The 24554-nt window shown below is 47.4% G+C and overlaps 5 protein-coding genes across 10 annotated transcripts in view; 2 read left to right on the top strand and 3 right to left on the bottom strand.

The window, feature by feature from the left end:
* Positions 1 to 1021: 1021 nt before the first annotated feature.
* On the bottom strand, positions 1022 to 3791 carry LOC117898227 (V-type proton ATPase subunit E). The gene is made up of 5 exons (XM_034807462.1): positions 3688 to 3791; positions 3480 to 3588; positions 2685 to 2897; positions 2291 to 2617; positions 1022 to 2222 (listed from the first exon to the last, which is right to left on the bottom strand). The coding sequence occupies exons 2-5, from the start codon at positions 3510 to 3512 to the stop codon at positions 2115 to 2117; spliced, it is 681 nt and encodes a 226-aa protein (XP_034663353.1). The 5' UTR covers positions 3513 to 3588; positions 3688 to 3791; the 3' UTR covers positions 1022 to 2114.
* An 86-nt stretch (positions 3792 to 3877) lies between these two features.
* Positions 3878 to 5595, top strand: LOC117898221 (splicing factor 3A subunit 3). Its single transcript, XM_034807453.1, has one exon. It carries the CDS (start codon positions 3990 to 3992, stop codon positions 5499 to 5501), a length of 1512 nt encoding a protein of 503 aa, XP_034663344.1. The 5' UTR covers positions 3878 to 3989; the 3' UTR covers positions 5502 to 5595.
* Positions 5531 to 6254, bottom strand: LOC117898229 (mitotic spindle assembly checkpoint protein MAD2B). Its single transcript, XM_034807464.1, has one exon. The coding sequence runs from the start codon at positions 6194 to 6196 to the stop codon at positions 5588 to 5590; it is 609 nt and encodes a 202-aa protein (XP_034663355.1). The 5' UTR covers positions 6197 to 6254; the 3' UTR covers positions 5531 to 5587.
* A 638-nt stretch (positions 6255 to 6892) lies between these two features.
* The window catches only part of LOC117898214 (serine/arginine repetitive matrix protein 2), a 29413-nt gene continuing 11751 nt past the window's right edge, over positions 6893 to 24554 (top strand). Inside the window, exons 1-7 of one of the 2 annotated variants that reach the window (XM_034807439.1) lie at positions 6894 to 7758; positions 7856 to 10195; positions 10402 to 14713; positions 15143 to 15222; positions 15295 to 15423; positions 15484 to 15689; positions 15748 to 15851. In XM_034807439.1, the coding sequence (XP_034663330.1) occupies positions 7372 to 7758; positions 7856 to 10195; positions 10402 to 14713; positions 15143 to 15222; positions 15295 to 15423; positions 15484 to 15645 (7410 nt within the window). In that variant the 5' untranslated portion in view covers positions 6894 to 7371 and the 3' untranslated portion in view covers positions 15646 to 15689; positions 15748 to 15851. Of the gene's footprint in view, positions 7759 to 7855; positions 10196 to 10401; positions 14714 to 15142; positions 15223 to 15294; positions 15424 to 15483; positions 15690 to 15747; positions 15852 to 24554 lie in introns of those variants that run through there. The other variant, XM_034807440.1, reaches the window with a different exon arrangement.
* LOC117898218 (dihydropyrimidinase) lies at positions 17272 to 24140 on the bottom strand. Of its 5 annotated transcripts, none has more exons than XM_034807448.1 (11): positions 24009 to 24140; positions 21056 to 21155; positions 20919 to 20982; positions 20664 to 20854; positions 20387 to 20598; positions 20268 to 20330; positions 20034 to 20180; positions 19532 to 19770; positions 18730 to 18965; positions 18185 to 18670; positions 17273 to 18116 (listed from the first exon to the last, which is right to left on the bottom strand). In XM_034807448.1, exons 2-11 carry the CDS (start codon positions 21132 to 21134, stop codon positions 18037 to 18039), a joined length of 1797 nt encoding a protein of 598 aa, XP_034663339.1. In that variant the 5' UTR covers positions 21135 to 21155; positions 24009 to 24140; the 3' UTR covers positions 17273 to 18036. The 5 variants fall into 5 exon arrangements, with proteins under 5 accessions (XP_034663341.1, XP_034663339.1, XP_034663340.1 ...); XM_034807449.1 differs by lacking the exon at positions 19532 to 19770 and adding an exon at positions 19098 to 19321 and having other exon boundaries at positions 21056 to 21143; positions 24009 to 24116; XM_034807447.1 differs by having other exon boundaries at positions 17274 to 18116; positions 21056 to 21143; positions 24009 to 24115.

Below are 24554 nucleotides of genomic sequence, written 5' to 3'. Positions count from 1 at the left end.
GCGCCAAGCCAGTATGGAATTTGACATGATTATCTTAGAAGTAAAGATTTGGAAAAGATGATTAAATAATGACTTGCATGCAAGGACACCACCAGTTTCAACGCAAATTATTATGTGAACAAAGCGTATGGAATTACGAATATTTGAATTGCATGAAAAAGTACATCTATGTATACAACAACAAAATAAATGAAATACAAATGTAACAGATGAGAAAATTGCTGTTTTTTTTCCTGGTTGTGGGATGCGTTAGAATTTAATCCTTTTTAAATTTAGTTATTTTTTATACCCCTCGAAACCATGTAGGTATACTTTTAGCACACACTATACGTTTTTACGACCACCGCAATGTCGATTGTGCCATATATCGATAATTTTGTCGAAAAGTGAGACCAGCCTAGTGTCCTACGCCAAAAGAATTCTTATCGGATTTAAATGCATAAACATAATTGAGCGTACTTTTGATTTATAATTAAGTTATGTTACCATAAGGGTCTCATCTGCTTCAGTTCATCAGTCCAGTGAATTCCACTGTATATTCAGTCAACCACCAATCCTACGATAATTATTAAAGCTTTCGCTAAGTAATGTTTGTTCCCTGGAGTGAAAAAAGACTTGGATTCGCTTAGTTTAGTTTTTGGAAATACTGTTTTTATTCAACATAAATTTTTTGTTTAAAAGTAATTTTTCTTGCATTTCTCGTATTTCATTTAATGTATATAGTACTCGATGTTATATAATAACGCATATGCTATTTGTTTTTGTATTTTTGTTGTTGTTTTGCTAAATTTGTAGTTATTATTCATCATATTTGAACAATTGCAATTGGTGTGTAACTTGGTTAGAAATGAGCCTGGAGAAGAATACACTATGATCGAACATTTGGGCGAGAACATTCAGATACAAACTTCAAAAATTATTCTGATGCATGTGTGCAGTGGTGGCAGTTGGGGCAGGTCGCAAGGCAGCAGCAGCAATTCCATAAATTGTTTTAATCTAATTTCCATTTTTTTTTTTTAAGTTTTTTATATAGTTTTTGTTAAGTTATCCTTTAGTTAAGTATATATATATTTAAATGGGTTTTGTAGAGTGGAAGCTGGATTTGAGGGTCAACAAATTTAGCTACTTATGGGCCATACTTGGCAATACTTCAATCAATGAATTTCGGTTGGGTTTTCGGATGTGTTTATGGGTGCGCGTGCTTGCTTTTGATTTTGGTAACTGTGTGTATTCGTTACGTGTCCAACAACAGACATTGAATGAGGATTAAAGATGATATTTGTGTGTTTCCTGTGCCAGTGGCAATTGCGCAAGCGTACGTCACCTTCGGTTCAGCGAAATCAGACCGATATCCGATCCATTTCGGTGCTCCGGCAGGCAACAATGCTGAGTGTACGTTTGCACAGACTACCAGTGGCATCTGTGACTGCAGCTGCTGCTGCTCCTGCATCTCCACACACTGCTGCACATGAATAATTACAAACATAGACACATTTGTTTAACAAAGACTATAGACGACAGAAATTAATGTACAATAATATAGTAAATAACGCAAAGAACAAGGGGAGGGTTGACAACGAATAAATCAAAGGACAGGAATGTATGCAAAAAAAATATTTCAAAAGTGTATGCGCCTGTGGTTCAGCAAATATACATTTAGGTTTAAAAAATAAACGAACAAACTTTAACAAACTCGTATTACAATGCACTTTTTGCTTTTCTTTTCTTTCTTTTCGTATGCTGATAGGATTTTGTGTATGCCTAAAATATTTATATATGTATATAGTAATTATTGGCATACATATACATATGCAAATGGTGTGGGTGTATGGATATCTCATATAACTGAAGACCGAAACGGGCCGGGGGAGGGGGCTCTTGAGTGTGTGATTGTTTCAGGATCAATCGGAACTATACAAAGACAACGGCAATATAATTTATAATTGAATACAATCCCTACATAGACACCAGACCTGGCTATGGCCTGACATGAGGATGAGTTTTACGTTGATTTTTGTTTGCTGTGGGTGGAGTTTTATATTAAACTTGAACTTTTCCTGCTGGTATTATTGGTTGTTGGTTTTCTTCTTCATCTTCTGCATGCACTTAACAATTTAGTCGGTGAATTTACGGTTGACATTGCGGCCGAACAGGGCGTTACGGATCTCTGGCACAAGCTGCTGGGAGATCAACTCTAATCTGGACTCCAGCGTGTTGGGAACCTGCAAGAAAAATCAATTCATGTTCAAGGCAAATACAATTTAAATGTTAAGTGGGGTGTGGAACGCACCTTAATGCGTCCGTTGAGGGCCAACAGCTCTACACCACCGCAGGTATCAGCAGAGAGGAAGTTTGTCTCGTCAATGATGAGATCGACATTCTGCTTCATTTGGGCTTTGTACTGTTCGACAGCTTGGGGCAGAATGTCGCGGACCAGCGACACATCGACCTGGCGGCAACGCAGTGTCACCTTGGGCTCCATCACCTGGAAGAGGCCCTGGACAATCAGCTTGGTCACGACGGCCTTGTATTCGCCCTCGTTCTTGGTGACCTCGCCCAGACGTTTGCGGGCATCATCCAGGACATTGCTCACATGATCCTCGCGCACTTTCAGTACCTAACAACACACAGAGATGGTTTTAGATGGAATATCCTCAACGGGGGGCGGGGTTATACACACACACCTTCAAGCGAGCTTGGTTGAGCATGTTGGATGACTGGATTTTCTTCTGGAGTTCCACCTGTTTCTCCTTCTTCTCGTAGTACTCCATGATCTTGAGACGCTGCTGTTGCACGAGGCGTCCCTTCTCAATGTTGAACTCCTCCTCGGCTTTGGCATCGATCTCCTCGGCTTTTTCATTGGCCTCCTGCTCAATGAACGCCATCATGTGTTTGATCTGAAAATGGCATCACAAGCCATTACGTTAACAATTTGTTCAACATTTCTTCCTTTATTTTATTCCCCCATTTATTTATTTAGTTTGCTTGAAAGTTTTCGTTTTTTCGGCTGATAACGTAAGGGGTGGCTGGGAGGGGGGTTTGCTGGTCGTGTGACAGAGTGTGTGGAGGGGCAGCATCGCAAACACCCACTAGTTGTCTCGCTTCAACACATTGTACTCAGTGGTGGAGCCCGTGTCACATGACCAACACGAATTTTTCTACTCACTTTTTGCGTGGAGCATTTTAATAAATAACTAACATTTCTACCATGCGTAAGGTTTCATTTACAAAATAGGATGGCATGTCGAAAGAGTGATAACCAATAAGGCAGCCAGACTGTTGCCAATAGGAATGTGCTGCCATGAGATATTCACATGACTTCAAATTCATTGACTGACTGGATCCCATGACTTCGCCATCTTTTTGGCTGATTGCATATTAAAAACACATTTTTCAATTGAAACCCTGCCCCTACACAGGACCATATTAACCGTCTTTGCTTATAACATTACTTTTAATCATTTTCATCTTATATTTACCTGTTTCTGTACATCAGCGTCGCTCAATGCCATCTTGACTGATTTTTTTCACTTGCACGAAACCGAAAAGAAATTCAACTGTTCCAAAGAAATCCACGTGTAACCGTGCCTGTAATAGTTGTAATTTCAATGTAAATTATATGCTCCGTCAAATGTTTAAGGTGCAACTCCAGACAATACGAGGAAATGTGGAAAACGGTTAAGTTACTTTTTTGCCTTCTGCCCGACGTCTGTCTGAAAAATTTTCACTGCAAATCGATCATATGATTTTCGAGTGTGACCCTTTGCCTGCAAGTAGGGATGTATCTCACGATATCGATATATTTTTTTATTTGGACCAGACCACGTAATTAAGTGAATGGCAAAGTATATACCGATACATTTACATTTATTATTTACCATCCCTACTGCCTGTACACACGCGAAATTTATGAAAATTTGTTTTTTCTTTTGGGAATAAACGATAATTAAACCTGAAAACTTAAACTTAAACTCCACGTTTCAAGTGCAATGGAGACGCTCCTGGAGCAGCAGCGCCGATACCATGAAGAGCGCGAGCGCCTGGTCAAGTTGATGGTGGATGAGCACGCTACCAAAAAGCCGGGAGAAAAGGAGCGTATTCATTCGGAGCACAGGCTGAAATATCTGATGGAACTGCATCATAACGCCACAACACAACTGCGAGACCTGTACGAGGACAAGGACAATGAGAGGAAGCAGGAGATTGCGGCCCTGTCGGGGCCCAACGAATTCAACGAGTTCTACGCCCGCCTGAAGCAGATCAAGCTGTTCTACAAATCCCATCCGGCTGAAGTGAGTGTGCCGCTGTCCGTGGAGTTTGACGACATGATCAAGGTCTACAATAACCCCGATGACATGAGTGCGCTCGTGGAGTTTACCGACGAGGAAGGCGGCGGCCGGTATTTGGATCTGAACGAGTGCTACGAGCTCTACCTGAACTTGAGGGCTGTCGAAAAGCTAGACTACATTGCGTATTTAATGTCCTTCGATCATGTGTTTGATATTCCGCGAGAGCGCAAGAACCGCGAGTACAGAAAGTACATTGAGACACTGAACGAATACCTGCACAACTTCATTCTACGCATTCAGCCGCTGCTGGATCTGGAGGGGGAACTGGTCAAGGTGGAGCTCGATTTCCAGCGTCAGTGGCTGCAGGGCACCTTTCCGGGCTGGTCGCTAAAGGAGACCGAGTCGGCGCTGGCCAATACGGGCGCTCACCTGGATCTCTCGGCGTTCTCGAGCTGGGAGGAGTTGGCCTCCCTCGGTCTGGATCGTCTGAAGTCTGCGCTGGTGGCCCTAGGACTAAAGTGTGGCGGCACTCTGGAGGAGCGTGCCCAGCGTTTGTTTTCCACAAAGGGCAAAAGCACCCTCGACCCCGCTCTGATGGCCAAGAAGCCCAGCGCAAAAAGTGCCAATGCACAGTCAAAGGAGCACGAACGCAGCAAAGATATTGCCCAACTGGAGGCGCTGCTCTATAAATACGCCGAGCTGTTGTCTGAGCAGCGGGCGGCCACCAAGGAGAACGTCCAGCGGAAGCAGGCGCGCACGGGCGGGGAGCGCGATGACAGCGATGTGGAGGCCAGCGAGTCGGACAACGACGATGATCCCGATGCCGATGACGTACCGTATAATCCCAAAAATCTGCCCCTGGGCTGGGACGGCAAGCCCATACCCTACTGGCTGTACAAGCTGCATGGCCTGAACATTAGCTACAACTGCGAGATCTGCGGCAACTTTACCTACAAGGGACCCAAGGCATTTCAGCGGCACTTTGCCGAATGGCGACACGCGCACGGCATGCGGTGTCTCGGTATACCCAATACGGCGCATTTTGCGAATGTGACCCAGATCGAGGACGCCATCACGCTGTGGGAGAAGCTGAAGTCGCAAAAGCAGAGCGAACGCTGGATAGCCGACCAGGAGGAGGAGTACGAGGACTCCCTGGGCAATGTGGTCAATCGCAAGACATTTGAGGACTTGAAGCGTCAAGGACTGCTCTAGAATAGATGTATGTAGGATATACACACTGATTCAATGTAACATTTTGATTTAATACAAACAATTATCAACCGGAAATAACAATCATCTCAAGCAAAGATGCGCGCCTGCATTTTCAATCCCACATTGTCGACTGTGGCCAGAGGCAGGAGGCATACTTTCGGCGATCGCGCGTCCATCTGTTGTGGAGTCTCGGCCTGCAGCCAGGGAAAGTCCTGGTACTGTGCCTCGTGGCTGAATTGGACAAAGGCCGTCTGTGTTGTGTGCAGATGCACCTTGAACTGGCAGTTGCCGGGAAGCTTCGGCAACGGCTTGACGCGCTCCGACAGCTTGTGCAGGGCGACACGCAGCTGCTGCTCGTACTCGATCAGGTGCGGATCCTCCGCTGGCTGCCTGGCGGCCCCCGACTCCAGTATATCTAACTGCAGCATATAGCTCTCAAGTGGCTGGTTTTCGCTGTGATACAGAATGATCTCAAAGCACTTTAGATCTCGCCGGGCAAGTAGCTCCCGCGCTGATCGCAGAACGCCGGCAAGGTATGTATTCAGCGGGGGATAGATCGATACGTAGACCGGTGTGTTGTAGATTCGTCGCTTCTTGAAGATTTGTGCCGGATATATGCCGCGCACGTACAGAATGTGATTCAGAAGCACCTCAATGGCCTCCAAGTGTATATCATTCGCGTATTCCGACTGCATTTTGAAAACAAAAAAACCATAAGTATTTCGCAAAATTGCGATATTTGTATATATCGATAGTGCCGCCGCTGTTGTGTGGCAATATCGAAGATGATTTCCACTGCCCTGCCGAAGATTTTATTCACTTTCCTTAATAAATAAAAGTGATTTATTGATTTTTGGTTGTGTTATTTTCACTTCAGGCAAGGAAATACTAAGCTAGAGTGTGTGGCTTCGAGCTTGAAGTTGTCTTGATCTGAAAAATCTTATTGTCAGAATAATTGATAATCTAGCAATAAGGATTCAAATCGGTCATTGACCTTTCAATCTTGCGAAATAGTTAAACCCTTTTTGTTTAGCTTTCTGATCGCATTTTGAATCGATTTTGCAGCATGTAATTTTTCTAGATTCTGTTAATGAACCGACAGTAAAATACCCTTACAAAAATCAGTGCAAGATGATGAAACGAGTTGGTGGGATTCCAGTGCGAATTTGATTGTTCAACAAGCCCGAGCATCACCATAGAATCCCTAAAAGGAATTAACTAACCTTTTATTTTTATTTTAGTCAAGCAAACCATTTGATTTATGTATGCTGATAAATAAAAGTCAGCGCCGTTGCAAATGCAAGTCTGGCAGGGTTGTGTTTTTTTCGCCGACGATGCATCCTGCGGCAAACTATCGAATGCGCATATTGGCCTAGAACTGCCATCTTTAGCTGAAAAAATGGCTGAAATCCAAGTGTGTGTGTGAACAAAATTTGTATGAGAAAATTTGCGTGTAAAACATATACGAAATATATCTTTGACTTCTACCGAAAAAGGCTTTCTCCCGTGCGCCATTGTAGATAGTTGAAACGAGTGTGCACACGAAAATGCAAGTGTATGATTAACTAATCGGCCAACAGAAAACGAAAAACGAATGATTGATGCCTTCCCTTCGGCCTCTGCGGACTGCAATTACAGACGGGTCACAAAATTCTCTGGGCTCCCTCCTTGGTAAAAACTGAAAATGATGTAGCTGCAGAAACGAGAAAAGAATAAAGGAGAAGAACCGCTGAACAGAACCGAAGAAATAGCGGCATAGATGAATATTCAGCGAAAAGAATATTCCCTATATGTAATACAAAACCGACTATTCAAAGTGTACATATACACATCTATAACCTGATATATACACATACGCAGTTGCATCAGCATGCCTGACCGTGATTCGGCTTCTGATTCCGGTGATTGCAGCCGTCGCGGAGGCGCTAAAATGAATCAGCAGCAGCAACAGCAGCCGTCTTGCAGCAAAAACTCTGCGCCGGATAAGAGGAATCGACGCATCATCATGCGCATCGAATTCAATGACTCTGACGACACTGACGAAGCCAACCCCCCCAACCCTGGCGATGATCCTGACCTTGACGCGAGACCATCTTGCTCGTCGGCGGCCACGCGTTTGTGTCGCAGCAACCGCCGACAGCGTCGTCCACCTGCCATCCAAGATTCCGACTCGGATGCCGTGCAAAGAAGATCCACGCGCAATCGAAGAACCCGCTATGGACCACAAAGTGATGACTGCTCCTCCAGCGGCAGTGAGGTACACAAATACATAAATGGCCATTCATAATTCTCAAACTAAAGGCCATTTTGCACTGAATTGACGGTTTGCTAATCCTTATGCTAAATTATTTCAGATCGAACAACGCCCCAAGCGATTGCACGGCCAAAGCGGCAAGAGGAAAAAGCTAGAGTCCGATGAGGAAGAACCAAGCGAAGAAGATGAGGCCAAGAGGAGGCTCAGCCCCAGGCCTGCGCCAGCGGAGGATCCCGGTTTCAGCTCCGACAGCAGCAGCAACGAGCTGTTGGAAAAGTGTCCCATTTGTTTGTTTACCTTTCGGCAGCAGGAGATTGGGACGCCGGCCACATGCGAGCACATCTTTTGTGCGCCCTGCATTGAGGCATGGTCGAAGAATGTCCAAACCTGTCCCATCGATCGGATAACCTTCGACAGGATCGTGGTGCGAGACAACTATACCGATCGGAATGTGGTGCGTGAGGTTCGCGTGGATCTGAGCAAATCAAAGACGGAACTGACCCTGGAGGAAGAGGAGGACGCGGATGCCACTGTGGCCGATGTTACCAACTGCGAGATATGCAACAGTCCGGAGCGGGAGGATGTGATGTTGCTCTGCGACAGCTGCAATCAGGGCTACCACATGGACTGTCTGGATCCGCCGCTGCACGAGATCCCCGAGGGCTCCTGGTACTGCGACGAATGCATCGACTCCAACGACGAGAATTCCGATGATAACCTCGACCTGGCCGAGGACCTGAACATGCTGTACGAGGACATCCGCGGCATGGGTCTGCCCGAGACGCGTCTGCGCGTGAGAGAGGTTCAGCAACAGCCAAGGATACTCCGAACCCGCCAAAACGAACGCATTCGCGCTGCTGTTTTGCGTCGCACCCGTGCCGTCACATCAGCGGAGGCCGCCTCCGGCTCCACCACCACACGTACCCGTACCACCCGTACCACAACCACAACGACAACAACCACACGCACCACAACAAACCGTCGACAAACGACGCAGCGGCGAAGGCGTCGCCGCACACGCCATCGCACCTATGTCGTGGAGTACGACCTCAACAACTTTGACGAGAAGTTTGCCCTGAAGACGACCAGCAAGAAGGTCATACGTCGTCGTAGGCGACGACGTCGTCGAGTGGTTGCCTCCGCCGACAGCGATGAAACAGGCCGACGTCGTCTGACTGCCAGCAAAAGGCTGGCGGAGCAGCTGGGCGTCAAGGCGGATGGTCTGCGTTCGTATCTGAGTGGGGGAAATGCCTCCAGCTTCACGCTGTTTGGCAATGCCAACGATCTGGAGTACTTTTCGGACAGTGAGGCCGGCCAGGACGATGCTGGAGCAGGAGCAGGAGCTGGTCTGGGCGCCACGGCAGTGCAGACGTCGGTGCGCATTGCCAGCATCGGCAATCCTCGCACACGCAAGGCCCTGCTACAGGGCAAGGCGCGTACAGCGGCCACAACGTCAGGGTCATCGGCCAGCGATATTCTGTCCAGCATCTTGGATTTGCAGGATCGCTGGCATGGGGCGACGCGCAACCTTAGCGAAGTGCAGATCAGTGCCGATGGGAGTCTGAATCTGCCACAGCGTGTGGCAGCGCCAGCATCCACTGCAGCAGCCTCAAAGCCACCCACGGAACCCATCACCCAAGCACCGGTCTATCAGCGCGGAGGCGCCGGACCCAACTTTAGTCGTGGCGGCGGTGGCGGTGGCTCTGGCAATCGCTACGGTGGCAACAGCAATTACAACAGAGGCGGAGGTGGTGCCGCTGGCAATCAATATCAGCGGCACTCAACGGGCGGGGACAACGGTGGAGGCAGCAGTCAAGGCGGCAGCGGTTTCAGTCAGAATTTCAACAATAATAACCAAGGGGGCGGCAACAACAGCAGCAACAACAACAACGTCTCCAGCTTTACGCCTTTTCATCTGCGCTTTAACACGCCCAATCGCCAGCAGCAACAGCAGCAGCAAAGGAACCAAAATATGCAGCAACAGCAGCAGGGATCAAGCTCCAACACCTCGTCGTTTCGCGGTAGTGGTGCCAGCAATCCCTCCGCTGTTGCATCCCCAGCAACCAACAATTTTTCACAAAGACCTCCACCGTTTCCCATGACGCACATACCAGCGCCTGTGATGCCTGGGCCTGGTCCTGGCTCTGGTCCCGCTGTGGGTCGTCTATCAATGCCCGCAGTGCTGACTGTGCCACCGCCACCCACGCCACCGGCCAGCCTCTCGTGGAACAGTCCCCTCTTCAAGCTGAACACGGATTATGCTCAGCAGCGGCCAACAGCAGCAACTGCAGCGAAGACGACAAAGCTGGACGACGATGATGATGATGCCGACAACTGTCCAAACTTTTCGATTTACTCGCAGGAGTCGCAGGCGGTGGCCAATGCCACGTCACTGCCAATTGGACCACAGCCAAGGCCTGCAGCCGAAGAGCCAGATAAGGTAGGCATCCAGAAGATGGTTTAATGTTTTTAATTTGTTTGATAAGTGGCATTAGGATTGTCATATAAAAGATCAGAATCATGTTTAAAATATTCGCTTAGGTCTCATTCCTGTCCTTCCATGTATTCCTATGCCTACTAACGCAACCCAAATGTTGTTCTCTTTTCTTCTACAATTTCTCTTGAATCAAAATACCTTCCATGCAGGAGGACGATGACATGAATGAGGATTTAGTACAATTAGACGATGATGATGATGATGTTGAGGATGATGCAGCAGCAGCGCAGGAGGATAACAGCATACCATTGCCCCCAGAAAAGGCCTCCGATCTGTATGAGCCGGAGAATCCCACAGAAGAGCAGGAGGAAGGCGACTCCAACATCGATGGAGAGCCCATGGAGGAGGAACGCCAGCCCCGAGCAGCGGCAGAACCCGAAACGGAACGAATTTCGAGTAATAGCAACTCTAATCTGGAGCCAGCAGTCGATGAAGATGAGGAGACCAAGACGCACAGCACTCCCAGTCCCGGTCCTAGGGTGCGGGATCGTGGCAGAGTCGAAAGGGATAGAGGGAAGGGTGTGCTGGAGCTGTACGACGACAGCGACTGGGAGGAGCTGGACATTGACAAGCCCAAAGAGTTTGAAAAGGCGTTGGATGCCACAGAGGCAGCAGCAGCAGAGACACCGAATGTGGCAGCCACGCCTGCCAAGAAGAAGCACAAGGATGCGGGTGCAGCAAGAAATAGAAGCAGCAGTGATCGAGAGCCAGATCGTTCGTACACGCCCTGCCTGGATGAAAAAGGAGTCGATGACGATGACGAGGGGGCCTCTGCAGCGAGCGAACAGCAGCGTGCCGGTGTCTCCACTAGCCCCAAGACTCCATGCTCCAAGTCCAGCGACGACGAAGAGAATGCAGAGCAAGAACCGCCGGAGAACATTGACACGGAGCTCATTTCAGAGGATGATTTGGCCAACGAGAACGATTCGAAGCAGAGACGCAGTCGCAGTCGTAAACGCAGCGAAGGCGAAGGGGGTGGAGCTGCTGCCACCGCTTCCGCTGCCACCTCCAAGGAGCCGCCGAGGGAAAACGATAGCAAATCGAAGCGTTCGAAGCGTGGCAAGGACGAGACCTTTAAGAAGGTGAGCAAGCGGCCCAAAGAGCGCAACTATCGCGGCGATAAGCAGACGGACGATGCACGCAGCGGCTCCCGACGACGCACAAAGACACCGCGAAGAAGTTCGCCGGCGTCCAGGAGTCCCCACTCGCCTAGGGGAACGCGGAGTCCACCGCAACCCCACAGCCGCAGCCGCAGTCGCAGTCCTAGCAGAAGTCGCAGTCGCAGCCCCATTCGGAGTCGTAATCGACGCAGGCCGCGAGGCAGCCGCTCCAAGTCCTACTCCAGATCCCGTTCCCGCTCACGCTCCCACTCGAATGGTCGCCATGGACGTTCCTTCCGTGGGCGCGACTTCCAGCGCGGCCAATTCCAGCGTGGCCGTGGCAGCCTGCGCTTCAGCTACAACAACCGGAATCAGCAGCAGTTCCACACTCGGCCGTACCAGAATGTGTACGCTCAGGGCCACAATCAGAGCCAGAGCCAGAGCCAGAACTATTTACACAACAATCAGAGCAGCCAGTACCACGTGCAGAACCAGAACCAAAACCAGAGCCAGAGCCAGAACTTATATCAGCGACCCAAGCGACGGGAGCTGGCACGCTACGATGTGCGCAATGTGGTGGGCGCTGGGTCGCGGCATCATTTGCCCGTGGCCAAGGATCGTTATGGCCGTGATGCCATGCGTGCAGCCAGGAGTCGTTCTGGCGGCAGCTTCGAGCGTCGTCGCTCCTCCCACAGCCCTGCGTTCTCGCGCAGCGGCTCCCGTGGTGGTGCACCCTCCAGGTCCCGCTCGGCAACGCCCAAGCGGCTGCGCAGCTTCAGTATATCGCCCTCTCCGCCGCCTGGCACTTCGCCACATCGCAAGCAGCAGCGTCGCAGGTCCATGTCGCCAGGACCAGGACGCCGCTATGTGCGTTCCCCGTCGCTATCGCCACCCAAGCAGCGAAGGGACTCACCGCCCATGCATCCGATGCATGCGATGGATCGCGGACATAGTCCCATTTCGCTAAGATCTGGCTCCCACACGCCCACGCGAGTGAATGGTGGCCGTAATATGGCGCCACCGCCCGTGTACCATAATTCACCGCGGTATACGCCACGATTGAGTCGCAGTCGGACGCGTTCGAAGAGCCCCAAGGCGGTGATCAAGAAGAAAAAGAAGAAATCGGACAAGAAAAAGAAGAACAAGAAGCGTGCGGCCAGCACTAGTCCGACAACGGCCGCTCGAATGAGGCGTATCTCGAGACAACGCGATCCGTTTGAGGATGCCGATGATTTCCTGGCGCCACAAAAGAAGCGACGCCACTCACCGCCCATCAGCAAGGGTGTGCCGGCGGGCAATTGGTCGCCATCGCCCAGCCTGTCCGATGATCACATGAAGTTCATTCACGATGGCGGGGATAAGAACTCCTCGTGGACACCGCCCTTGGGTTCGCCCAAGGGCATGCTTGGCCATCCCGGCGGCCACTATGCGGATGATGGGCGACGCAGCCCCACGCCTCTGGGCGTTGGCAAGAAGGCGAAACGGAAGCGGGACAAGAGCAAAAAGAAAAAGAAGCCAATCGACAAGCTGCAGCGCAAGGAGAAGAAGAATCGCAAGCGTCGCACGCAGACACCGGAGCCAATACCCTCGAAGGAGGTGTTTGCCTCGGGCAACAACATTCTCGTGAGCGTTAGCTTCAACAAGGAGCCAGCCAGCGGCACGAATGCGAGTGCCTTGCAGCAACAGCAGCAGCAGCAACAGCAGACGGTGGTAACCATGCCGGCCAGGCATGATGACCTTCTAGCGAATCGTTTGACCGGCTCCTCCATGGATCGGCTGCTAAGCAACGCCAGCGTGAAGCCAAAGCTGAAGAAGGACAAGACCCGCAAGCGCAAAAAATTGGATGCCAAGCCGGTGGCCATCATAGACCTGGAACGCTCCCCGTTCCAAGTGCATCAGGAGCCCGCGGATGTGATTGTGCTCACGGACAGCGAAGATGCCAACGAGGCGCCGCCGCCGCATCCGATGCGCAGGGACAGAGATAGCAGAGAACAGCAGCAGCAGGAGCAACAGCAGCGGGATCGACACCAGAGGCGACGCGGCAGCGGAGTGGCCTCGCCCGCGGAGCATCACGATCTGATGCGGGAGAACGGTCAGCGGGAGAAGACGCCACAGGCTGATTCGCTGGCCACGATTATGGAGACTTCCTCGTACGAGACACTGCAGCAGACGACAGGCCCCAAGACCCCGCCAGAGCCACCAATTGTCAAGTTCAATCTACCTGCCAAAAAAACGCACAACGTGCGCAACAATCCCCTGCACGAGGATGCCGATGACATCAATTCGGCGGACGAGCTGGAGGCTGCATGTTCCTCCAGGGAGTTGCCTGGCGCTGGCATCGCTGACCACGACAATGACGATGGACAGCAGCAGCAGCCGCATGGCCATAGCCACGAGGGCGGCACTCAGAAGATCGGACCGAATACGCCGCCAGAGTCGGGACCCTGCTCACCGGATGCTTACGATCCGTTTGAGCCGACCAAGTCGCCCTCCCTGTCACCGCGATCACCGACGCCCACACCCACACAAAACTTAGAGCAGGCACTACCCAATAGCTCAGGTTCTGCAGGTCCAGGGGATAAATCCGACAGCGACAGCCACAGTCGCAGTCGCAGCCACAGCCTGGCGCCGACAGCCGTCTCGAACAGCACTGGAACGCAGACACAGACACAGACGAGCGGTGCCATCAATCCCGTGGATCTGGTGATGGCGCTGATGAACAAGCCGAACCAAAGCAACAACGCCAGCAGTCAGCAGGAGAAGGCCGGCGGCAAGGCCTGCGACGTTGTCACCTCCACGCAGTATCTTGGCAGCGGCAGTGCTGCGAGTGCGGGCGGAAGCGGCGGCGATGGAGGCCACGACAAAACAAATGCCGAAGGCAATACCATTACGGTCCTCTCCAATGTGCTGCTCTCGGGCAGCAGTGTGGTGTCCAGCTCCCAGCATATACCGGTGATTTCTAGTCCAACGCCGCTGGCGAAGAAGCTCACGCCGCTCCCGAAGGCGGGCGGCGGCAGCGTGGCTAGCAGCAGCAGCTGTGGCATCGCCAATCTGCCCACCACAAGTTCTGGCCTGCGCAACGGCGGCAGCAGCGGAAACGCAGCGAGTGCAACGGTTAACGCACTGGACGACTCCTTTACCATGGATATCGAGAGCCCATATTCACCCGGATCGGCGGACTATGAGGATCTGTTCGAGCCGCCGCCGCAGCAACGCTCTAAGGGTGGTGGCGGTGGTGCCAAGACGGAAATGTTCGACAATCTCTTTGGCAGCACCTCCCCAGTGGGCAATACAGCCAGAATGTCGCGCTTCAAGAAATCCCAAAGGGGAAATAACAAAGGCGAACGTAAATCCAGAAAAGGTTCGTTGTGTGTTCTTAGAATTTATGTTAGAATTCCTAATCCTTGCCGCTTTAAAAACATTGTGGAAAAAAAAGAATGGATATCAAACTAAAGACACTTTTAAAGTCGACCAAAACAAACCATATTAAAGCGAAAACTATCTATAAATGTTCGTAAACGAACATAGAAACGTAGTAAATCAGCGAAACATCGCTTAAAGTTAATTGAACGACTGAGAAAAGATTTGGTGGCAAAGAAAGTTTTTTTGTTAATCAAAAAAAGGACTAAAACGAACAATTCTATATGATTTTCGGATATAATGTCGATATTTGTACACGTTTAAGTTTCGCCTAACTTTCGCTTGTATCATTTGGTTTGGTCCATTAAGAGTTATTGTTTCCCTATCCCTATTTATAATATATTAAACATTTCTTAAACTGTATTTTTAGGTGGCAAAGCATCGGACGATCATAAGGCGGCATACGATGATCTGCCCAATTCGGCAACGGATCTGCAAAATAAGGATAGAGTGAGTCAATGTCAAGCACTCAAAGCTGAGCAGACGACATATTATGAATTTCTTTTGCACTTCAATTTTTAGTTTTTGCGTAAGCTGAACCGACAGGAGAGAGTCGTTGAGGAAGTGAAATTGGTATTGAAGCCGCACTTTAACAAGAAGGTGATTACCAAGGAGGATTACAAGGACATCATGCGAAGGGCTGTGCCAAAGGTTAGCAAGGAACTGATAAAAGGAGGAAGAACAAAATTGTAATTAAATTGATTTTTGCAGATCTGTCACAGTCGGTCTGGTGAAATTAATCCACACAAGATTAAAAATTTAATTGATGCCTATGTGAGGAAGTTCCGCGCGAAGCACAAGAAATTGAGTCTCCTCAACACGGGGCAGGTTAGCAGCGCCGTCAAGTGTGCCGCCTATTTAAAGAAGCTATAAGCAGGATAACCAGAGAGCAATTAAGCAGCGTCTTGGATGCGGCAGTAAGTCTAAAAGGAATCCAAATGAAACCTAAAATATACTAATCTTGTATTTTCATAGCATTTTTGGGCTGGAAACAAACGAAACGAAACAATTTAAGCGGTCGCATGCATTCCTAAACGTTCAATCATCAACAAAATATTCACCGGCCGCACTCGCAAAATGAAACAAAAATAGAGGAAGAAAACAAAAACACTCATAAATGGTCATTTATGTACTATTGGAATTTAGTTGTTAAGTCAATTTTAGGTCACTTTACGAATGATTTTTAGGGCATAATTGAACACACCACACTGAACACACTGAATTGAAGATATTTAATTATTAAGCATACCTCTTGGCCACCCACCCCCCTCCCAATATTTCGTTTAGACCCCAAAAGTAAAGGCAGTTTATTTATACAACAAATACAAACAGATTTAGTTGATTAGATTGTTTATTATGTAGAATGACACTTGTAATGATATAACTATTAACTGTTTTTGCATTAACGCGAATGTATGTAAGTAGTGGCACGCACGGAAGAAGAGAGCCAGAACAGATTGTATTTTACCTCGGATAATTTTAATAATTAAGTTTAAAACCATTTTTAATATGGCCCTGCAACCAGTTGACCGGATAAACCACCCCGACCCCCCACCCATTCATTGACATGGCACAAATGCAAGACACTAACTACTCCGTACAGTTGTAGCTCGGGCCGGGGTGTATCCCGTTATGGGTGTATTTTACTTTTGATCGTTATAAAAAAACAATTGTAATTATGTATTCATATAGACACGTAAATAGCTGTGTGCACTCCTCCCTTCACGTTTGGTGTGTGGTGTGTGCAGTTTTGATTTACGAAAGTTTTAAAGCACTTGATTTCACATGGTCAACTGTCTGTCAGTCATCGTTTATTGAATAGAGAGTGAGTGTACGTTACGAGTACGAGTACGAGCATGCATTAAATATACACACACACACACACACAATTGATAAGCGTATGAATATTATACATATATTATATTAATTGTGCTAAATCGTTTTGTAAATATCCATATAATTGAAAATAAACGCGATCATTAACTAATCCAAATTTTTAACCGTCTTTTAATGTATCCCTGTCTTCCTGGATGATTTTTCCTTCGAGAGGTTTACTTACAGTAGAGTTGGAGAAGAGTTTATAGCTATTTTCCTTACGGGCTAGACAGTTAAACTGCTTGCCCTTTTTAAGCAAAATATCTTTTGAGTGGCTTTTCTTATACGTTATAAATAAACCCATCAGTCTTTAGTTTCAATAGTCTTCAGTATTATAGAGATCTTAAGTTCATTTTCCACTTAAGAGGAAGTAGGGGACACGTGTTCCAATAAGAACCCACTTAGAATATGATTCCAAAAACAATGAAGACTGCAATGGAATGAGTTTCGGTATAAATAAAAAACCAAAATGATTTTTCAGAGGGTTTTCCTGCCCCTTCCAATAAAACAAATTTCATCTACATCATTCATATATAAAGATTAGTTTTTTTTTTGTTTTTTGGTAAAGTTTATTAGTTTTGTTCTTTGTGTTCGGCTTTGTTTGTATTTAAATGTATGTATATAAAGTATGTATACTCGTATATAATAAATATTTATGCAATTTTATATAAATTTTCATCGAAAAAAGATGACAGTATCTTATTTTATTTTAGATATCCTCAGATGAAGTTCGCCAAAAATGTTGTTCCCAATCGGTTGTTCACACTCCAATGATTGATGGATGAATCCCGGGGGCATACGAATGAGGGGGCTATGCGTGTATGGGGAAGGGGGCTACGGCAAAAGCGGATTAAACAATTGCAATAGGCATATAATGTTTATAGTATAATATATTCCAACTCGAATTCATCTATCGAGACTTAGATATCATAGCCCCTATAATAACTTTCAAGATGTACGATCGTACCAAACAAAATTGTGCTAAATCTCAATGTAAATAAGCGAATATCGTAAAAATAAATATTTCGTGTGTTAACAACAAAAAGTATCCTAAAAAAGCACTTTGTTTGATTTTCATAATCCTCGAGGATCTCACAGGATCCTAACAAAAAGTTATTGATAACAAGAGAGAGAGGCAATGACAGATGCAGATGGTATGGTTATTATCTTCCTTAAGTTGGGGGCGCGGCGTTTCCTTTTCGTGGCTATATGTTTACTTAACTTCAAGTTTGGTTAGATTACGATTTATGTTTCAGGATCGGTATATTAAATGCCAGAGCTTAGTTATTGAATGAGCGCATGGGAGCAGACAGACTTTGGCTTGCAATGCTGCCTGTCGGTGTCATGATGCATTGTGCGATTCGATGCGCCAGGCGAGTGGCATCGCATCTACCAGAAGCCGGAAGACTTGCCGCCAGGTGGGTTCTTCACCTTAATGCAGGCCCTCACACCACCCCTATCGAGTTCCTCTGCAGAAAAATATAAGAATTAATTTATTATTCATAATATTTCCAGGAAAACAACCACCACCACTCACCGCTAATCGAAAAGGATGACTGTTGCATGTCGTGCTTGCCATCGACACGTCCACGCACCGAGGGTGTACTGCAGAGGGAACCCTCTGCGGGCATGGCCAGGTTGCCAGCCAGCATGGCGCTAATTGGCTCTTGAATGGGTATCTGGATGTCCAGTTCGGCAAACTTCTTGGCCACGCTGTTGCCGCCACCGTTCTGACGCTCCTCGGGATGGTCCTCCTGCACTGCCGACTGCACTTTGCCCTCGATAATGTCATAGACAAAGGGCGGACGAACCGGCGTAGGGATGAAGCGACCAAAGCCCTCCGCCACACGCACCTGCCCTCGTTCGGCACAGATGCGTCCACGCACCAGGACAAACTCGCAGACACCGTGAACGGTCATGCCCTCGAAGATGTTGAAGTCACAGGCCTGATGGTGCGTGTCCTTGGAAATGGTGCGGGTGGCATTCGGATTCCAGATCACAATATCGGCATCCGATCCGACAGCTAAGGAGAAATCAATCAAATCAAGCTTCCATCGCCCATTATTTATTATGTTTGCTTACCAATGCGTCCCTTCTGTGGATAAATGTTGAAGATCTTCGCAGCATTCGTGCTGGTCACGGCCACAAAGCGGCAGGGATCGAGTAGTCCCGCCTGTACACCCTTCTCCCACACCAAGGACATGCGATCCTCAACACCATTGACACCATTCGGTATCTTGGTGAAGTCTCCCTTGCCCTTTGCCTTCTGATCCTTGTTGAACGTGCAGTTGTCGCTGCCCGTCAGCTGCAGGTCATCGCTGTGGGGCGGCAAAGTACGAGATTATTAGCAAAGCAAGGAGATGGTTTGCAGATTCAGTAATTAAAGAAAATTAACAGAACAAAACAAAACGAAACACCAGCAAGGAAATGTATCGAAGGGAAGTACTTACTACGCCAACGACTTCATGAGCTGCCTTGGCGTTTCGGCGGACTCGCGTATCGGCGGACTGGTGATGTAGTAGATGCGCTCCCCCTTGGCCACGCCACTCATCGAACGGCCAATGGAGCTGGCCAGCGTCTCGCCAAAGACGCAGTAGCCACTGCGGCGGGCACGGCCGACAAGCTCGGCGGAGGATTTGCTGGTCAGGCCGGACACAAAGAGCGGCGTCTTCATCTAAGCGGGCGAGCGAGCGAGTTGTTTGTGTGAGCGTGTGTGAGTGAAAGCATGAACATAGATTAACAGAGTGGATTAGCAGTTGGTGGATAGAGCTATGAGCAGGCATGAGCACAGTTTCGTATCCCAGTTAGTAGGCGTTAGTCAGCAGCATCAGCCAGAGACATGCTAAAACCCCAGTGTCGAGTCTAGTCGAGCGGCAAAACTTACTTAGCCAGGAGCTTCATCAAGAATTCTCGTGTCGTCGGATCGGGCCTCAATGGTGGGCTGAGCACATGCGCCGCCTCATGTTCGTAGCCCATGTGGAAGCAGCATGTGGCGTCAGTGCCCAAAGCCGCGGCCAGGGTCTCTCCCATTATGTATCGACCTCTATACCGTTGCCGTGCTCTGGCCAGCTCAATGCCCGCCGATTTGCTCATCACATGAACCACATACAGCGGGCAATCGGACTTTAAAGGCACCATCGAGAGACATACATTCGTTTTATGTGTAGGTAGGGGTTATATCGTGTGTGCCGCATACCGCATAATATGTACAAGGGTGCATCATACACAATGGATAAGAAATAATAACCAAAATTAAAAGAATATACAACATAAATAAATATCCATATAATTACAGTCCCCTGGGTCGCACAGGAACTGTACGTAAAACTCTTTTTCTATACACCGTCCCACTCTCAATGAGCGACTTGGGCTTGGGAGTGTCTTACCTGATGGGCCAGAACGCAGGCGCGATGCACCGCCTCGGCCTCCACTTCCTCTGGTCGTGAGAGTTCATGGCCTTCCGGTCCATTAATGCCTTCGGCCAGCAGACGTTGCGTATTCTTTGCAATAATGTCGCCATTTTCAGCATGCACCTGTTGAAAAAAAAGAGAGAATAATAATACAGTTACGATGCTTGCAGCAGAGGTGCATTCGATCATTTATCGATTAGCAAAACTCACCATAGCCACGCCATTCAATTGCCGAATACGCTCAAACACATCCAACAGGTCTGAATCGTTAAGCTGCAAGAAAATGTAGTTACAGAACAATAGAAAATGCAGTGAGAAAAGTTACCCACCTGATAGAGACCCTTGTAGGCCATGAATGTTTTGAAGGAATTGACTCCCAGCTCTTTGCACAGAATGCCCAGCTCCTCGGAGACAGATTTGGACCACCAGGTGATGCCCACATGTAGGCCATAGTCGCAGCAGACCTTGGGATCGGCCCAGCTGCGCCACTTGTCGTACGCCTCTATCATCGACTCGTGTTTATTGGGCAGCACAAAGTCGACTGAGTAAAATCGGAATTAGTTATCTCCATCGCGACACCCAGGGATCATAAGGTGAGCAACTTACTTATCATGGTGGTGCCCCCAGCAACGGCAGCCTTGGTGCCGTGATAGAAATCATCGACGGCCACAGCGCCACCGAAAGGCAGCTGCATGTGCGTATGGGGATCGATGCCACCGGGTATGATTAGCAGCCCACTGGCGTCAATGGTACGCACGCCGCCGGGTATCGTAATCTCCGACGGGGGTCCCACAAACCTGCACAGACACAAGGATGAATTAAGGTGTGAATTTTCATTGATTAAATTATGGCACCACATACTTGATAGTTCCATCCTCAATGTAGACGTCCGCTTTGAACGATTTATCATGGTTCACGATCTCGCCTGAAACGACACAGAAAATAACGTTTAGATTTCGCTGTGGAAAACACACACCCTCCTGGCGGTGGAGTCATACCATTCTTGATGTAAACACGATTGGCAGCGCTCTGCAAGTGAATCGGTACCTTCTTAACCGGTTTTGGGCTGGTCGACATGGTGAGAGTTGAGAGTAGAGTCTGCAATGGAAAGCGTTCAGTTATGAGTGTTTTATGAGCGAAGATAAAAACAATAATGCTGGGGAGGATTTCCACACAACACGCGCGGGACAGAAGCTGCCAGGGGGCAGGGCACTCATTCACTCATTTGTTCATTCAAAATAGGGTGGTTCCGCTTCTTGTGGTTGCCTGATGATGAGTCATAGGCCTCTAAATCAATGTTGGGAGGGGGGGTGGAGACTGCGACTGGCGCCCAGTCACGTGCCGAGCATTAAACTTCTGCAACTTGTGTGCGTCACTGCAGGACAGGCCTATCTATGCAACTCCCTCACTCAATCTCTGCAGTCTATGGGTGTGCAACTGATTATGATGATGCACACAGCACAGAACACAACACAGCACAGAACACAGTACAGCACCCAAAATGTCAATGCAGGTCGTTCGGTTTCGTTGTCTGTTCAACAGATTGTTTCCCCCTTTTTAGTTCCGTTGTTTGCCACACAACTTGCAGACGAACACAATATGGTAACTGCATAAGAGGCAACACGGAATATCAATGTTGCAGCTAAGCTTTTACAAGTGCTGCGCTGCGCGCTGCCACTGAGACCATCTCCGACGACGACGACAGCCAGTCATCCAACCAGACCAGACCAGCGGCCATTAACCTTTGTTAGTTGTTAGCAGAGGCCTTTGCTTCGGTCCCCTTTGCGACTCTTTCAAGTGTTGATGTACCACGACTACGCCCTCAACAACCACACACACACACACATAGAGCAGACCCTAACTTGGCTGGAAATGGCATTGACGATGGCCCAAAGCCGCTAAGAAGTTCAAATTGTGCCACATGAAGAGCACAACGAACTAAATAAAAAACCTACAAAAAGAGAATGGTGCTGTGCTGCAGGAAATGTTTGTTATGGCGCGATGAATACAGCCGACAGTGGTGGCCAATGAAATATGGGCCCCAAAAGTAGGGAAAGGGTGCTTCAAATTAATGGTTAAATTTAGCATAAGCAAATGGTAAACGTTATACGGGGAAAGCACCCTTAGTTTCAGTAATTTTATTCAGACAAGATGCCCCTAGGTAGCGGCAGGTGTGGCACATTGGCTATTATAAAATTGGTTTCGTCAACCAACTTCTACAAATGTAAAGTTTATTGTTTTTCATTTAGATAGTGTTTATTCTGTACGCCCTGGCTAATTAAGCAAAAACAACACACAAAAACAACGGCACATTTATGCTCCACACAAGATTCGCTGATTTAAAAGCCTGCCCCACCGCATCAATAAGCCATGCGCTGACTCATATAAATTTACCCCCATCTGTAATATGTACTCTTCTGTTATGGTAATGATTATTGGGGTGCATGACGTGTTTGAAGAACACTTGCACATGTGTATGCATGTATGTTTGTATGTATGTGTAGGTACTACATTTCATTCATTCAATTTAAATTCTGTCTGGTGTCAGTCAGTGTAGGATTAAGTGAACACTTTCCTATAGCAGAATATCCGAAATAAACAGAGCTTCACTGTGTAGAGACAATGCAAATACATGCCCATGTAAATATGTACGTAAATATGTGAATGCAATGAACTAGATTATTTGTCGCATAGCTAACAAGTGCACAAAGTACATAATGTAATTAATGCAGCCGTATTAATGTAGGGGAAAATGTGCACTGCCGCGGTCTGTGGCGGAATTTGTAGGTCGCCAGTGCACTTTGGCTCTTTAATTTGTAAATTTGTGTACCAAATACATGAAAATCCAGAAAGGAACGGGTACAGCCCTTAGATACCCTCGTAGGGCTTTCATTACGATGCCAGATTACGTTTAGATTGATTTTATTTGTAAAGCAACTAGGTCCATATGCCTATCTATCTGTACAAACGGGTGGAAGTACTGGCATAAATATTACTCCCTAAAAAGGTTTTAGTATCTACATACATATATACATATGTACATGCATACATACACACACATTAATAAGTGCCTATGTGGGCACCTCTAATTTTCGTCTAGTACAAAAGGCCGGTTTTTTGCAATTCAGCAAAACTAGTTAAGCATTCGCAGGATTCCCTCGCAGCCCATGCCCAAGTTTAATGAACTTTGCAAAAACAATCGCATCGTATCCCATTCGTACGAGTATGCTGAATAAAATCAATGACCATTTATTTCTACCAGCCGTCATCTAACGTGTATTTATGCCCCCAGACATCGCGTATATCTCTGGGCGGCTTTCTGTTTGTTATTAAATCGATAAAAGACAAGAAAAGTAAGGCCTGCCAATACCAACAATGCTGAAAAGGCATTTGAAAAGCGGCGACAAGACCTGTACCTGTATCTGGAGTACCCACCCATCGGCAGAGAGGGCAAACCAGACCAGACAGACGGGGGGCGACAATCGTATCGCATCGGGAGATGTGTTCATTGCACTTGATTAGCAGATTGATAAATACATTTACACAAACACGAGTACATATGGGTGTGCATTACGTACACCTGTCTGTACATTTTCGGCTTGAGAAATGTAGTCTTGCGATTTAATTGTATTTAGCTTGGGAGACACACATGTATTTGTTGTACTTTCTAAAATGTTTGGTGAAAATTCCGTCCAATGGTTACAAATATTGGTAGTACAAATTTCGGCTATTTGTGTCTGTATGTATGCCATTAAATTTGAAAATAGAACAGAAATTCGAAAAAATACCCACGCATTGCGCATAAGTATACACACACGAACAAACACACACACACAAACACATCACACATACGCAGTGTCGGAAAAACAAATGCAAGACAGAAAATAGACGAGAAAATTGTCTGCTCTTTTCCTTCAAATTAAATCAAATTCGTTCTGGTTTGGGAATTACCGTAAAATGGGCACAGTATCACGCGATTTTCTTAGATGAGCGACTTAATTCAAACTTATTTAACGTACGCACAACAACTGCTCTATTGGAAAATCAAAAATTTATAAATGGATTGGCGCGGCGATATGTGGGCAGCGTGACCGCGGACTTATTGAGAAAATATACCGCCTGACCATCAAAAATATATCGAAATATAAAATCTCTCAGAATATACCGCAAAGATACCGTTAGTCTTAAACAACTTTCCTCGATTTTGCTGTTCTATTTACTATTACTAGCTAGTTCGAATTCTCAACGTTGAAACCATAATTTAATCTAATTCATCAATCAATTTCCCACAAGATCTGCTGGTTTTCATGATTTATTTTTATGGGATTGATTTCAAACTAAGGTTCAAGCTCAGTACTCATGTGCTTTGCCCAATTTGTAAAGTGAATTCAATACAGCATTGCTTAATGATTAACTATATTTCTCATAACGAAAAATAAAACCACCAAATATTCCGATTTTGGGCCCTCTAATCGTGGTCACCACCTTATATAGTTA

This window comes from Drosophila subobscura, chromosome O, assembly GCF_008121235.1.
Source record: "Drosophila subobscura isolate 14011-0131.10 chromosome O, UCBerk_Dsub_1.0, whole genome shotgun sequence".
Taxonomy (NCBI): Eukaryota; Metazoa; Arthropoda; class Insecta; order Diptera; family Drosophilidae; genus Drosophila; species Drosophila subobscura.
This window is presented reverse-complemented; position numbering and strand designations above follow the sequence as displayed.